Source organism: Toxotes jaculatrix, chromosome 1 (genome assembly GCF_017976425.1).
Source record: "Toxotes jaculatrix isolate fToxJac2 chromosome 1, fToxJac2.pri, whole genome shotgun sequence".
In the NCBI taxonomy this organism is placed as follows: Eukaryota; Metazoa; Chordata; class Actinopteri; family Toxotidae; genus Toxotes; species Toxotes jaculatrix.
In genome coordinates, this window is record NC_054394.1 from 26441178 (window position 1) to 26458134 (window position 16957).

The 16957-nt window shown below is 38.5% G+C and overlaps 1 protein-coding gene across 1 annotated transcript in view; it reads left to right on the forward strand.

The window, feature by feature from the left end:
- Positions 1–14368, forward strand: part of LOC121183339 (A disintegrin and metalloproteinase with thrombospondin motifs 7) — a 64023-nt gene extending 49655 nt beyond the window's left edge. Inside the window, exons 20-24 of the mRNA XM_041040381.1 lie at positions 162–314; positions 959–1132; positions 2078–2224; positions 2402–2564; positions 12682–14368. Coding sequence (XP_040896315.1) covers positions 162–314; positions 959–1132; positions 2078–2224; positions 2402–2564; positions 12682–12827 — 783 coding nt within the window. The 3' untranslated portion in view covers positions 12828–14368. The remainder of the gene's footprint in view (positions 1–161; positions 315–958; positions 1133–2077; positions 2225–2401; positions 2565–12681) is intronic.
- Positions 14369–16957: the final 2589 nt, after the last annotated feature.

A 16957-nucleotide genomic window follows, 5' to 3' on the forward strand; every position in this document is an offset into this window, starting at 1 on the left:
AATAATCTGCATTTATGTGCATGTCATGAAAATGCTTAAATCCTGTCCACCAAACACAAGCTTCACACTGTTATTATTGTACATGCCTGAGCTGTTTATGCATCCAACTCTCAAATCATGAAGTTTAAGAAGTCTTCTCCTGTTACTACATTTGTGGAAAGTGCTCCACCACCTGTGGTCTTGGTGCTATCTGGAGGACTTTGGCTTGCAGTACTGGCTCAGACTCTGACTGCGATCCAGCAAAGAGGCCCGCTCCAGCCCAGCGGTGTTACCTGCGTCCGTGCTCCATGTGGAAAGTTGGGGAATGGAGTAAGGTGAGACTACTACTAAACATATGATACGGTCATTGTTTTACTGTAGATTAGATTAGACTGTCATAAAATTTGGCCCAGATATTCACAATCCCATCAGGAAAAACTGTTTCATCTTTAATAATGTACTTAGCTCAAAGTACCTTTGTCCCTATGTACAGCCTCACAGAGGCATTAGCATGGCGGTAGGCTCTTTGTAAACATTCAAAATAAACACTGATAAGTTCCAAGATTTTTTTTGTTTGAAACTGAAAATGATGATCCCTAAATCAGATAAACTGTGCTGGATAAGTGAAGTGATCAGCCAGAGGGAGGTGCTTTCAGAACAAAAGTTGTCCTAAAAGCATATCTTGTTATAAATATTGACAGTTATTAGTCTTTGAAGATTTTAGTCATTCAGGTCAAAGGTTATCCAGATGTAGTAAGTGAAAGGCATCTGAATGTGCTGTTTGGTCTTGAAGACATTTTGCTGCTCATCCATCACTTAAAGCTGCCTCTAGTTCAGTGAAGTATTTTGGATGAGTGATGAAGCCCATTAAAACCACACAGTAAAATCCAGTTGCCTTAGATTCACCACTAATGGATACTTAGAAGCTCCAGCAGCTCAGGCTGTTGCTCGATAACAATCATGCCATGTATTTTCCCAGTGCTCCAAGAATTGTGAAAGCGGCATTAAATCACGAGAGGTCCAGTGTTTTGACATGCGGGATCAGAGGCCTCTGCGACCTTTCCACTGCCGGGCCATGTCCTCCAGGCCACAGACCCAACTACCCTGTAACTCTCAACCATGTCTTGACTGGTACACCTCCTCCTGGGGTCAGGTGAGACGCACAAGGCAACTAATGAAATACACTATGAAAAAACACAGTGGTGTATTCTATTGTGTTTTTAAACACAATAGAAGGGAAGGGAAGGTTCTATTGAAATGTGTATCGGAAAACATGCTGCATGTTAAAACAATTTAGATCAATTTGTGCGAACGATACAACGCACTCTCTAAGGATTGTATTACTAATGCACACATTCTTCAAAGCATACCATATTGTAAATTGTATTTTCAGTAGGTTTTTGAATGTACTTATTCATACCCTCCTGGTAACCTTTTGTTTCTATTCACTTCAGTGCAAAAAGAAAATCCACCTGCAGAGAGCTGAAAGCTACTTGAGATGAAAACTCACTCACAGTCAACATTCAGTCTTTTTTAAAATCATGCTATTGTTGTGTATTTATGGTGTGTGGGTGTTCTGCGACTTAACCTGTAGTGACTGAACAGCATTTCATTCCCAAGCTACATTGTTAGAAAAGCAAACTCGGAAGACAGTCAACTGTCATTGTCATCAAATGTATAAAATTAATTTGGCGGCATATTGCAGTGAAAAGACTCTTAGACTCTGCAACTTCCCACAAGTATTTGAACTCACCAACAAGTGAGACATCTCAGAAGAATCTGTGCTTTCAACAACAGTTATGTAACAAACAATGACTAAATGGTCACAATTGATGGATTATGTGAAGTGAGCTCTAAGTCTCTACAAACTGATTTTTCTATGTATTCAGAATGCACACTCAATCTGCAGTGTACTGTTGAGTCATGCAAAAGTACTGGTATGATCCTTTGATTGTTCACAGTCGCCGAATAACACCCATAGAAACCTCTGTAAAAACTTAGCCATTAGCTCAGTCAAGACTGTACTGCATATACCTAAACACACAGGCTCATAGACATCCTCCCTAAGTCTGTCCTTGTGTGTGTGTGTGTTGTTCAGTGCTCTGAGGTGTGTGGAGGAGGTGAGCAGCAGCGTATAGTCACCTGTCCCGAGGAGGATCTATGCGACAGGGACCTTCAGCCCAGCAACATCCAATCATGCAACAGCCAGCCTTGTGCTCAGTGGCTTACTGGATCTTGGGGACAGGTACACTACACATATATATATACACACACACACACACACACACACACATGCACAGACAAACAGCTCACAACAGTTCAAATGAGAGAGAGTAATACAGCAGGATGTACGTTGTGTGTTTTTTTGCAGTGTGTTGTGTGCAAGACACTCAAAAGTCCTTTTTCAAAATTGTCTCTGCAGTGTTCAGCTTCTTGTGGTGGCGGGGTGCAGCATCGACTCATCAAATGTGTTAACACAAAGGCTGAGACAGAAGAAGAAGTGGAGCAAGCTCAGTGTGACCATGAGCCACAGCCTGAGAGCACACAGAAGTGTAACTTACAGGAGTGTGAGAGCGCCCCCGCTGGTGAGTAAATCAAGCTGTAAACAAGCCATCGCTACTCTTTCAATATACTCCTCTCTTTATGTAACATGGGTATTTGGTTATATAGTTATGTAAGATTACATTGGATTACTCATTGGATTACTCAGATAGCCCTCCATTTGTCTCTGAAGTATATTACTTATAGAATCAAGTGATAGCAGCATTTTATAATTACTGTGATGTGATTATGACAGCAGAGAGCATTTGAGGACAGTGTGCCTTTAGCTTATTGCTCGGTTAAAAAGATTAAGATTGTTAACCGTTCTCCAGATCCCTGTTGTGAATTGCGAGGGATTTGTATTTTGCTAGGTGTCAACATCAGTAGTTACACCGACTGAACCCGGATAATCCTCCTGCTTGCCAACATGCAATGTATAGATTGCCAAACGAACAATAGTTGTACCTAAGCCACACACCCACCGACTCCTCGCTGTCACATAATCTGAAGTGCCAGTGAATATGTTGTGGGTGACACGCTGCAGCAACTATTAACTGGTCTACGCTCTACAGCTAAAGCTTAGTTCACAGATTTAATACAGAGCATTTTCTGAAAGAAAATCTCCATGTTGTGATTTTTTTTTTTGACAACAGCCTCACAGCTTTACATTTCTAATGTACAGTATATGAAAACTAGTCAACTTAATGTGTCAGCGTCGTGTAAATTTTAGCAGTGATAATAACAGTGAACTAAAAGTCCTACTTTTATGGTAAATTAATTTTTAAACCTAGATTACAGGACAGGACTAAGTTTTGATTTACATAAAGTGTGACACATTAGCTCTTCTACATTAGCTCTTCTGTTCTGGCAGAAAGAAAGTTTCTCCAAATGTTTGTTCCTTTTTGTTTTTTCCGAAAATCCTAAGCCATGCAGATTAAATGAACTGCAGCTTCTAAATTGGTAGGTGCAAGACTCAGCAACCCTGAAGAGGATAAACAGGTATAAGAAATGGATGAAAGGGTAGGTTTACCTAGAGAATCAGTATTTGCTCATGAAATGTCTGGTTTTCTCCATGTCATAAGAAGTTCTATGGTAGATAAAAAATTTCGAAAAACACTACATTAAAAAGAACAAGTTGGCCGACTGTATACACAAATAAGCAAGTAGCAAAGAGCAGAAGAAAAAACATACTTTTTGAAAAAACATACATTTTGTAACAGCCTTTGCTTCGTATATATCTCTGAACAACTCTTTTATGTACTATGACTATCTTTAAGGCATTTTAAGGTTTGTGTATGTTCTGTTTATGTTTTTGATATGAATAATGAGAACACAAAAACCACAAAATATTTTCTATTGGAAATTTTAAAAAATGAAATTGAAAATCAATTTTAAATTGATTTTCTTTTTAAGGCTAGGCAAAACAAACAAGACAAGGATAGCCTTTATATATGGATATGGATATATGGAATAAACATATAATATTTTATTATATGAGAAAAAGCCTTGGATGGTGTAGAAAATTAATTTTATTATTTATTTATTGCTCAGCTAATAGTTTTTAACAATTTAAAAACCACGAATAGTCTGGTTTAAGGGACTGGGTGCTTTAAGAGTTCAATCTCCCCTCTCCCCTTTCACTCCAGCTTGGTTTCATGGGTTGCTGGCTTACAGGGCAACTCAAGCATAATCCTCACTTCACTTTTAAATAGACCTTCCAATGGAAAATATACACCACACACATTCCAAAGCCTAATTTGTCTTGCAAAATCAGTTCTTTTTTTGCATTCTGGTGATCTGTAATGTGTCAGTTATGATCATTCATCTTTTGAGAGGATATGGAAAATTAACCAGCAGGTACTGCTGGTTAGTTCACTAGACCCTGTGGACCCAGGGGTCATGTCATCTGTTCCCTTGCAGTTTTAAATTGTGGGACTGAAAAGCAGCAGAAACAGTATTTTATGCTGTTGATGCCCCAGGCTTCAAGGTTTTAGTCTAGGTTGTGACCTTTGTTTTTTTTTTCCGTACTGCGCATTGCCAAGCAGAGGAGAAACGTCCACAAAAATCCCTCAGCTGAAACAGTTCAAATGAATTCTTTAAACCCTCCTTATTCAGTAAGTAGAGGGGTCTGTGAAGAGTTAAATGCATAGGCAATAAGCCTCAAATTCAAAGAGCTTATATATGAAATTTATGATTTAAGCAATATATTTTTAATAGTTTTAAGATGGTTTTTAAATCAGACTCAGTTGTGAATGTACCGTATCTCTATGAATCACTGCCATATTGTTCATTAATATATACAGTGTGAGGCATTTTGCATGCACTTGATAAACTGATGTAATACTGGACCAATGTCATGCATTAATTACTTACTGCCACACAGAAAAGAATATTTAGAAACATTTCTGTATAATATTAACATGTGAACACGATTCACTGTTAAGCAGAATCAGGGTCCCAGGGTGTCATGTGACCTCCACTTTTGATGGTGGCCACTATGTCAGACTTGTTTCACAGTGCACCTCTGTTCCTGTGGGGCTTGGTGTTATCCTGTTTTTTTTATACATGCTAGCTGTATGGTTCACTGGATTGCAGTGTTGGCCTGTCTTTTGGTTCAATGTGTGGTCAGGAAATCACTTGGGTCCAGAACTCATGGAACTAGATGTTGTTGTCTGCAATAAAATTAAAACGACTATGTGACAGTAATCTTACATGGATAATCTTCCATGTAACATTTTGATTCCTAACCAGTTTGTATCTGTAGACCAGGGTCTTTCAATTCAACCACAGAAGTACTTTGGGCACGTCAGGTGGCTGAAGAACTGATGCCAAAAAAAAAAAAAAAGAAAGAAACAGCTGTTGTCAGATATTCAACATCTTGAGTAGTTTGCTAAACCAACTACAGTACACTTCTGTTCATGTACTTTAAGGCTGTGAATGGTCAGTGAAATTAAATTAGGGTCCTTGGAAAAGTCATGGAAAAGCTTTGAAATTTTGTCTGTGAAAATGTGTTGGAACCACACTCCTATTTCCAAACCACAGGAAAGAGTCTAAAGGCCCGACATCAGGGACGTCAGTGTTTGGATTCGATTCTGATTTTGTTTATGTACAGACAAAAGTAAACAAAAAACTGAAAAAAATGAATGGAGAAACAGGATGTCAGTGCTCCCATCCATAGGGCAGGAGGCGTCAGTGAATGGTTTAATCAAAATGATGCAGATCATATGCTACGGCCTCGCAGTCACTAGATCTCAACTCAGCTGAACACCTATGGGAGGTTTTGGACTGAGGAGTTAGACAGCGCTCTCTGCCACCATCATCAAAACATCCAATGAGTTAATATCTTTTGGAAGAATGATGTTCCATACCTCCAGCAGAGTTCTAGAGACTTGCTGCCAACTCAACACCTTACTAAGACACATTATATTAGATTTTCCTTTCATTTATTGCCCTTGAAATTGTGTATGTTTGACTGCAATATGTGAGAAAAGAGGATGGACCCACATGTCAAGTAATTGCAGCAGGAGTCAGAAAAAGAAAAAATCTTCTTTGATCCACTGAAGGGAAATTGCTTCATAGAACATCTGAAAAGGCAATTTACACAGAAGAAAAGGCTGAAGCATTAACTTGAAGGTAAAATTTCAATTGCTGATGATGTTGCTTGTGGTCAAGGCTGTTATGGGGTTATTGGACCGTGAGTGTTTATCATAGGGGATATTAAGTGAAATGTCAAGCTAGAGCAATTGCCAGGACCTTGTGAGTGTGAATTAGGGCTATGATTCTTGAGAGCTCCAGCAAAATGTATCGACAATATGTCTCGGATGAAACGTTTCGGTTTTGAGACCATATAAGAGCATCTTTCATAATCAAGAAGCTGGTGTTAATGTTTTGAATATGCAGTATTATTTCTTTCAATATTCACTATTGTATACATTTTTTAGAATGTCTGATGGCACCAGCTGTTTTGACTATATGAAGCAGTGCACTTTTCCATACTTGGCTGTCAACAAGCAGCACTGATATCACTAGGAATCTACCAGCTCTTCTTCTAATGATGCAACATCACAAGACCAGTGGAAAAGCTGACGACTGTTGCCTCAAAGGTCTTCTTTGTTAAGCAGGCACGCAGAAAACCTTTTTTTTTTCTCAAACTTTTTTTTTTTTTCAAACAAGACATTTGCAATCAAAGCAACTATTCACAACATTAAATTATAGGCTGTCTTACGTCCTCTTTTGCCTGAAACGCATCATTCAGGATTTGACATTTCCATCTTTTCATTGAGTTACACTCTGTCACAGTGTATCCCAAAACTTTTTTAACTACAGTAGATTGAAGTTTATATATCTGGCTTTGATGTGCATGTCTCTTTGAAGACGATGACAAGGAAAGGCCCCCATTTTTGCAGTACAGGTATACTTTTCCTCCAGTAGATGTTTGAAGGCAGAGGTTATTGGCAGAAAAGAGCTTTTTTTTTCCTCCCCGAACTTTCAGTACAAATTGTCCTCACAATTTACAGCTCAACTCTCTTTGCAGATTCGAGCATGAAGCTTATCTAACTTCATCACCTTCATAATATGAGACAAATTACTGCAATTTACTGCAATACTAAGCACTTTTGCAGCTCATTTTCCATCTATGCCTTCTGTAATTAAACAAACATCATTTTCCCTCTTTTGTTCAATTTTCTGATGTAGGCCGCAGCAGTTCAGTGGCATTTCTGTTTTATATATCAGATATGAAATCACAGTGTTCCTCAGAGGGCAGCCTGTTAGAGTCTGAACGCCAGCTTTCCTGACATTTTGAAGGCATAGAGGCATTAAAGTGTTATCATAAATATTTGGGGGGTACGATAACGTGGCAGCAAACAGCTGGCCATGTTGGCGCTGCGTGTGAACCATCATCTCCGTTGTTTCTCAAGGCAATCAGATGGTTGTAAACATTCTTTTTTCCCCCCTGTTGTCAAGCAAAGCCTGGCAGGCTTTCAGTCATAACATGCACAGTTGTCAACCTTAAAAGAGGTAAAAGCTTCGGCATCCCAAAGAACGACTTTATCGTAAGACCAATGTGTGTGTCAGCTTCAAGGCCACAAGCTGAAATACGGTGCTCTGACCGATAAAATTGTTCTTTGTACTGCAAGTGTTGCCGGAGTTTTTAACCTCTTCATATTTCATCCTTTTTCCCTGCAGCTTGGAAGTAGGTGAGGTCGTGCCAGAATTCCCTTCCCCCTCATTTCTTCACAATATTACTGTTTGTTCCTTGTGCGAAAGGTTTGAAATGACAAACATGTACACAGAGTTAAAGCATTCCACCCATCTAGATTAAAATCATCTGCAGGAAAGCAGACGTTTTTTGTCTTACTAAATAATAATAAAATAAATAATAATAATTTTTTTTTTTAATTTCCAAGAGTACAACAGGTGAGCTTCACTTGTGGAAGCTACACATATGAAATATTATCAGTATCCTTTAAAATGAACCTGGCAATCATCAGTAATCAGAAAACGTGAAAGCTTTAAAATTTCATTCATTCCTAGTTAGAAACACTTCAAATATGTTTTATGGTCAATTAAGCATAAACACTTTCAGTTAGTAAAATGTAAACGAGATAATTATCAGACTGGTCGGATGAAACTTGGTATTTTGTTCCTGTATATGAAATATTTATTGATCAGAAAAAAAACACCAAATTAAAGGAGAACCTTACCTCAGTATGTGTTGAAGTAAATTGGACATGGTGAACAGCCACCTAATGTATAACCACTGTTTATACATTACACATTCATGATACTATGGAAATAGTATGGAAACTATGATGCATGTTATATTGAGTGCATGTTTTACTGATGTTTGATGAAGCTCTTGACCTGTATCTACATGATTTCATGCTCTGTACAGCCACACAACTGGCTGATTGGATTATTGCATGAATAAACAAGAGTACAGGTGTTCCTAATAAAGTAATCAGGGAGTGCATAGAGTAACCAACTTACTAAACTTTTGCCTATTTAATATTTCAAATATAAAATCAAGGAGTTATGTAAGTTTACAGTGAGAATAACTTACAGAAATAAGCTGTGCAAATAAGCTGGAAATATATTTTTAAAATGGTCTTTACCTGCAGCAAATACACTTTTCGGCCTTTCCAAAGTACAAGTGTAAAACCCTACACTGAAACACAAAATAATGATTTTTTCTTCTGCAGTGTGGCACACCAATATTCAGGACACTCTGGAATATATTACTGCCCTAATAGAAAACTTATAGCGATCTGACCTTACACTGTGTGATTGGCATGCATTCAAATGAGTTCCTGTTTCCTCTGATGTATAGCAGCATTCCTTTCAAATCTCTTCAGCTATCACTCCACACCACTGCTTATAGGCAGATTTTAATTCAGAGCCATTCTGATGCTGCATTGATAGAAAGAATGATTCTGACAGTAATTGGACGCAGATCAGAAACATCTCTTAAGAGTTACTGGAGACTAGACATGGTGGGAATGTGAAGTGGTGGAGCAGAGGGTGATTTTATTCATTGCACAGTATAATTATGTGTAAACTTCGTCAACTACGCTTTTTGTAGTTTTGTTAATAGCTAATCATAAAAGTCAGTAATCAAACTCTAGATCTGTAGTACTACAAATTTAAAGGCACTTTTATTTGGATATTGGTCAGGAAGGAATCTGACTTGGGCAGTATTTCATTTGACATTTAATAAAGGTCGAGTGTCAATATAACATGCCCCACTGTGAGATACTGACCAAAGCAATAGACCGGTCTAATCTGTGGCCAAGAATAAAGCTACTCTTTGCCGGACATTCATGCTGTTGTCAGAGCCTGTGAAGCCTGGACAGCAACCTGCACACAGAAGCTACAAGTGCATAATCTGACTTTTCATTCAGAGTATGAAACTAGTGCTATGACACGAGACATGACAGGACCACGTGTGTAGCTGTGTAAACCCAGGACAGATTTCCATTTCTGTATGCCCAACAATAAATCTTGCCTGCAAGTCATTAATACCCTGCTATGAAGCCGAGGTTGGATTCTTAGCAGTAGGAGGATAAGTTGATGCGAGTTCATCCTTCACATGGACCGCACACGTGCTCTAGAAACATGGGACACATTTATCATAAAAAAAAAAAGCCAATGATACATTTCACATTAATGTGACCTTTTCTTCATTCAGATTTGTTAATTAAGCTCTTTTCAGTGCTCACTCTGTCATGCGTCCATCCCTTCAACCTCAACTGCAGCGAGGGTACTGAACTCTCTGATTCTGAGCTCTGACCCCCGAAGAAGTGTATGTGTTCAAATTAGCTTCACTTACTGTGCTTGTGGCTTCTGCGCATGAGCATGGTCGTGACAGTTTTGCTTTTGTTTCAGTCTTTATTGGATTTCATTTCTCAGTCTTTGTCCCTGATTTTGCCAGTGCATAACCAGTCGGGTTTAAGTAGGTTTAATATTTAGGTAGGGTTGTCCAATTTGCTTGAGCCCGCAATCTGTTGTCTGTAGAAGCTTGAATAAACCAGGAGAATTTGTCAATACAAAAACACACACACTGGTTTCACCAGTCACTATCTGTGGTTTGCTTTTCCCAGGAAACCGTGATTGGTAATTAATCATCTTTTTCATTGTGCTCACAAAATGTAGAAAACTCTAAATTTTAATGGTTACACAGTGCACACTTCATGTTTAGCCTTAAAAAACACACAAGTGGCTGTTTTTTGCTTGTTTTTTGCTTGTATTAAATTATATTTATATAATTTTATTTATTTATGTTCATAATAATGGTACCAGTAATAATACACTACAAAACAACTACTTGTACAGAGAAGGAAAACGTCTAAACAATCATTTAAGCTCTGAAAACTTGGAGACTCATACTGGACTTGACAAGTGATCTTTACTACAGCTCTGTAATTATAATTATTCATTTAAAGGCAGTGGTATGTTCCAGAGATTCCCTTCCTAATGATCTAATACCCCTCCCAGAGTCTTGGCCACACCACAAGAAATAACAATGGTGGGGAAGTATTGCATATTTTTTTCCTCTGAAGGACCAAATATTGTCCTGTAATTTTACACCGTTCAACCAAAGAGGATGTTGGAGGCGAGAGCAAAAGGCCTAAGCTCTTCTCCAGTAGCTGTCCAGTGAACTGAAACAAACATTAAACTTCAAAGCCAGTGATAGAACAGCCACATTTCCACTTCCTTGAGAGATCTCAGCCCAGACACTTGTTAGCAGCTATAATCAATATTTGTCTTATCGTGTATCAGATGACAGCAGGACAGTATGAAATGAGTCGCTCATGGTGATGAAACCACAGCTAATTATCACCCAAATCTGCAGCTCTGCTCAGCTTTATCGAGCACCAAACAGCATGGAACACTGTTAGAGGCTGGCTGCTGAACACAGTGCAGCATTTAGCAGCTAAAGAGCCAGATACTTTCCTCAGGAGTTGGTGGAGACCAGTAGAACTAAAGGAGTGTAAATATTTGGACTTGGACCACTCAGTCTTTCGGTTCTTCAGGTGGACAGGAAAATGACTTTTCTTTTTTTTTTGCTGGTCCTCTTTAGCACAGACCCCTGCACTAATTTTTCAAGATTTATTTAAAAGATGTGTTATTGGCATGTTTACTGTCACACTGATTTTCCCCACATCTTAAAAGTTAAATTTTTGCTCTTGCAGATTTGTGAATTTGAGAGTCATATCAGGACAGTAATAGAACTTAACACAGGATCGGTCAAATGAACATTAAAGCTTGGAAAATTATATTTGCAATCAGATCTGCTGCAGGTAATCATCATTTTTTATTTTTAAATATTTGTTTGCTGTTTGAGTTTACTTTTCTTTTTAGCATCCCTCCTTAAACAGTCAACAGTTTGCTTTTAACATTAGGCATCTGCTGTCTGCAGTCACCCACAGCTTTGAGAGTTCTGATTTACATACAAAAGCATTTTAATCTTCTGATCTGATAATCATAATGTCACAGTTCATGCGTAGACTGAGTAAAAATTCAACTTTATTTGAAGGAGTTTGAGCTTCAGGTTTCAGAGAAAAAACGTTTCTCTCCTAAAATGAATAACTGTCACTGACACTGAAAATCACATACCGGCAGCCAGTTTATAACTGACCTACATTACTTAAGTTGCCTGTTAAAGCCATCAGCTGCTGCCTCCTCCTCATAGAGATGTTGACTCATCTCAACTTACCTGAGCTAAAATTTTAGCAGGAAAGTGTGGGTTGTTTTTTTTTTTTGTTTTTTTTATTTTGCTGCAGCAGCAGCAGCAGCAGTAGTACTTGTGGGAAATTAAAGGACAGGTGGAAAAACTAGCTCAATTCCTGAAGGGCCTCTGATTCCTGCCCACTTAGCTGCTCTTAAATGAGAAGAATATCGGACTATGAAGCAATGAGTCTCTGATGAAGTGTAATAATTCAGTATGATTAATAATTTCATGCTTGGGCTTTAAGTGCTGAGATTTAAAAGACGAGGCAGCAGACAAACAAAGAGTTTACACTGGTTGATGGATACGAACAAACGTGTGCACACAAACGTACAAATGCCTTTTTCTTTTTTTTAATTATAGTGGGTTGTCTTCTAACAACGCAAACATTTAGTCTGTTTTTCTTGTTCTTATTGGGAACGTTTTTGTGTAGGGTTACATGAGACCAGGGATGCAGTGACTTTGTGGCCCAGCGAATGTAACTGAAAGTGTAAACAATGAACAATGACAAACAGTGACAACGACAAAGTATTGGTGCCAATACTGATTCTGTGCTGTGTGCAGTTTCAAGGTGTCTGGTTTTATTTATATCCACTTGTGGTGCTGTCAGCAGTTTTAAAAGACTGCACAAACCCACACAGAAAATTAAAGAAAAAAAAATCTGAGACAGTTGTTCAAACATTATCTGAGTTGAATCAGCGACGAAGGAGCACGAGGAGCCTCTGCTGTCATGTGTACTCTCATCTGTCACTGTTCAACTTAGAGGGCATGTCTCATGATGTTCACGTCCTTCATACAGTGCCTAAGATTCATTCTGATCAGTTTACCATGTATGAGCTCAAGTAAGTTTGTATTCCACGTCTATATGTAACACCGCCCCCCCCCCCCCCCCCCCCCCCCCCCCCCCCCCCTTCTCTCTGTTACCCACACAGGAACAGTTTGTGTTCGTGATCGGCTAACGTTTCGTTTCTGCCAGACCCTCCGCTTGCTTGGCCGTTGTCACCTGGCCAACGTACGAGCACAGTGCTGCAGAACCTGCAGCCAGCGTTCCCGCCCCAGCAGCACATCTCGCCGCTGAGGCGCAGCAAAGTAACCACTCACACGCCTCATCAACAGGCGCACTGATTGCACCACGGAGTGATGAAATATAAATCACTGTTTAAAGTCAACAATCTGAGCCTTCTCCTGATTTCTCCACCACTACAGACTAATCACAAATTAGCCTGACTCTAAATCTACACCATGTTTGTGCTGGTGAAATTATTACATATATCTGAAAGTAATCGGGACTATAACAAAGCATTGCCTCTCTCTTAGCTAAACAATGAGAATGTAAATATTTGTTAGCATTTTTTACATTATACAGTCTGACCAGAATGAAATTTTATGAATCAAAATTTCCTTGTTACAGATGCAGGGCTACATGAAATAGCAAAGTCTCCAGTGAGTGTAGCCAGCTTATTAACATACACACATGTAGAAAAAACCACTCATTCATTTTTATGGTTGGTACAATGCTTTCATTTCACTGACAGCAGCAAAAACTGTACAGATTGAAACAAACAGGTTTAAAATTCGCAGTGTGGTTTTATGTATAATGTGGTACAAGTCTGATGTAGCTAAAACTAAGTGGTGCATAAATGCTTCATGTGAAATTAGTAAACTACTGACCGTTTACTAAGCCCTGATCCCCCCTCAGTGACTGTTTCTATGCCTGTTGCGCGTTTCGGACAAAGCACAATTTCTCAGGAAGAAAGTTGAAATGACTAAAACTGGTGGTCATAACGTAAACGTAGAGGGTTTTTATCTGTATTGCAGATATTGTTAAAAGAAAAAAAATAATAATATGAGAACACAGAATGGGAGAAAAACACTTCCAAAACCAACGTCTCATCCCACTCCGCGACTCTACTCACACCGCTTCAACATGTGGAGAGATCCAGAGCTTGACAGTTACAGTTGCTAAGTTATGATTGGACAGTTGCTGTTGGGGGGAAGAGTTATAGCAAACGGTCAGTAGAAATGTCCACAGCAGCTTGTAAAAAGCAGCCTGTGAAGCAGTTGTAGCAGTAACAGTCGTGTAATGTCACGTTTTGGCTTTACCACTCACTTTGTCACAAGTCACAAAGTTAAGATGTAAATGTGAAAAGTGGAGCTGCAGGAAATACTTGGTGCTAGAGGCCACACAGGCTCCAGACATTTTGGGTCAGGTATTGGCAGGCCCAGTGCCTTATCTACTTGAATATTGGGTAATTTCACGTTATGATTTTTTATTAACCACTTGATTGAAATATTAGTCAAAATCAGAATTTTTTTGTAGAATAAATGTTTAGTAAAGTAAAGTAGTGTAAAGTGTTCAAAATGGAGGGAAGTAATGTGTCATATCACATTAGGTTTAGTGAGGTTAATTGTAAAGTCAAGTAGATATAAACGTATATAAATATTTTTACTTTTACAACCATGGTTTTCCTGCATTTCATCATTGGAAGCAGTGACACATATCTAGGCTGCAATTCAGAGTCTTTTCAGCAGGAATTGAAAAGTCCAGTCCAGTCCAGGCAGCTGCCGTTCCATCATATTCCCCTGTATATCTTAATGCTGTTTAATGTCTAATGTTGGGGGGGGGGGGGAAACGTATATAAGTAGAAAATCAGTTCTTGAAAAAAGAAAAAAAAACATGTGCTTTTGTAAAATATGAAGAGTTGAGATAAGGTGCCTATGGACAGTATGGACAGTATGGTCCCATAAATACAGCTGTTGAAGCAGCGCTGCAACTTTAAACATCATTTCTTTCCTGGAAGAGTAGAACGTTAACAATACTCTGGATTTATGGTTCTGTAGACAGAAGGCGTTTGCTGAAGGTAATCTAATCTCAGACGATGCAAAACCTCTTTTGTTGACTACCCTACAAGCTGTCCTCAGGCAACTTTACACAAGAGCAACACAGGAACCAAATTACAGTTGAAATGCCACTACATCTCACACAGTTAGAAGTCATAAGTATCTTATTATTTTATAATGTAGAGTTGTAATGTGTATTAAAAGTAAATTATAAATGCCATGTTGTATTATGTATACATGTAAAGGGCTATTATTCAGCTGAAAAATGAGTTGTTTTTTTAAACCTTGATGTGTTTTAAAGTGAATTTTTCTTTGTTTAGTTTACAGGCAGGCACTGAGAACAAGCAGTTTAAGTAACGTGCTGTAACATGCTGCCTTGTTCAGTTTGCTATCTCAAAATTTCACCCATTTGCAATGGTGCTCAGGATTCAGTTGATTATGCAAGAAGCCTCTTTTTTATTGTTACAGTTCCCTGGCTTTCAATTTGAGTGTGGCGTTTGTTTACGGGGATAATGGTGGCAGATAGACTTCAGATCGAAAAATAAAACAAGAATTCATTTCTTTCCAACAATAGGTCCTTGAGGTCAGACCGAAGAAGACAAAAGCTGGCCTCTCATTTTCAGTCTGATTGACTACTGCCACCGGTAGATTTGATTTGAGTAAATAAGTCGGTCAAACTCTGCGTACAGCTAACTTTTTAGCTGATCTTGTAAAAAAGGTTCTCGATGTGCTTTTGATTGGTACACAGACGCCTTATTTGTATCCTCATCACTCTGCATTGTTCACATAGCGTTCCCTTTTAGAAATTTTATTGGAAAAGTCACTACGTTATCACACGTTATCTGTTCTCCAGCAGCAGGTTGTATCTTGAAAGACATTTTTGTGGTCCCACACGTGTGTTCGGTCTGTCCAGAAAGCTGAAATGTGCGTCCAGGGTGAAACCGGCGTTTATATTCAATATTTTTGGCATAGCTGTGCAACAGATTTAACATATGATTCAGCCAAATCTACAAAAAGACTGATTTTGCCCTGGACAAACATTTCATCATTAAATACCTCTGAAGCCAGCTGCTGGATAACAGGTACAAGATAACGTTGCTATTTTTCTCTTTTATGTTTAGGAAGGGAACATTATGTGACTGAATAATGGAGTAATGTACAGAGCTCATAGGTGAAGTTAAGCTACATGATACCATGCTAACCTTTGACATAGTAGCACATGGGGCCAACTAATACACATTCGATGTGCCAGTCCTAGTGGCCAAAGCTATTTAACGTAACTTGTAACCCACAAAATAATGTACTTAGCTAAGGTTATGTGAGTCCCTCAGGTAGTAAAGGGGGTTAGTCAAGCATGTTAATGTTTGCCTTGGAGCAGAAACACTGTTTAATAGTCCTCTTTACAGCAGACATTTTAACATGTCATGGTTGTAAAAACACAGGTGAACTTAAGTGGAACACAGAAATTGTTAATGCTGTTAGTTAAACCTGTGCTTTTCCTGCAAGGACAAATAAGGACACATAATATCTGCTGTAAATACAGCAGATATTTTACATGTTTTTGTTTTTGGAGGCAGAAAACTACTCGTTGTGCATGCACCCCCCTTGTATTTAGAGATAATTTAGAGGACTCTGACTGACGCTTGACACGCCTGCCCTGCCTAGCTGTAATTGCTAAACTGATTGGACAATCAGGGGAGGGGTGAAACGGGGGGTCAATCACATTTGTAATTGACTGATGCATTCATGTTTCATTTATTAATATACTCCCACAGTGAATCACAGTCGATGTTTGACTGCTTGGATTACATGAGCCTTTAACTGCATCTTAGTTTGTTGAACTGATTGTTTCTGTACGTTTTATGTTTTTAAAGATTTGTCTTGTATATTTGGTGATCATGTTGGTTTCCAAGCACTAAATCAAGACTCTAGCCAAGTGGCTAACAGTCACATTAGCTATTAAACACATTTTTCAAGGCAGTCAGTTGGCTAACTACAATCCCTGAACAAAATCCCACTGTAAACTTAATTTTAATGACCTGTTACCAGGCCATACAACAATGACATGTTTTGGAAAAGATGTTATTCATGTATTAATCAGTGATATGTTACTACATATGGATATTTATATACTGTGCTTTATACTACTAAATAAAACCTGTAAAAACAGATATTTTATGGCAGTGGTCGTCTTAAGAAAAAAAATTAAAAATGCATGATTTAGGATTATGCCTGCGGGGACTTAAGATGACACACAGCTGAAACATTTGAAATAAAGAAAGATTTGCTGAGGGCTTTAAATACAGTTTTTTAAAATAGAAGTTTCTTATAATCTTATAAGTCCACAGCTTTTACCACACAAACTTA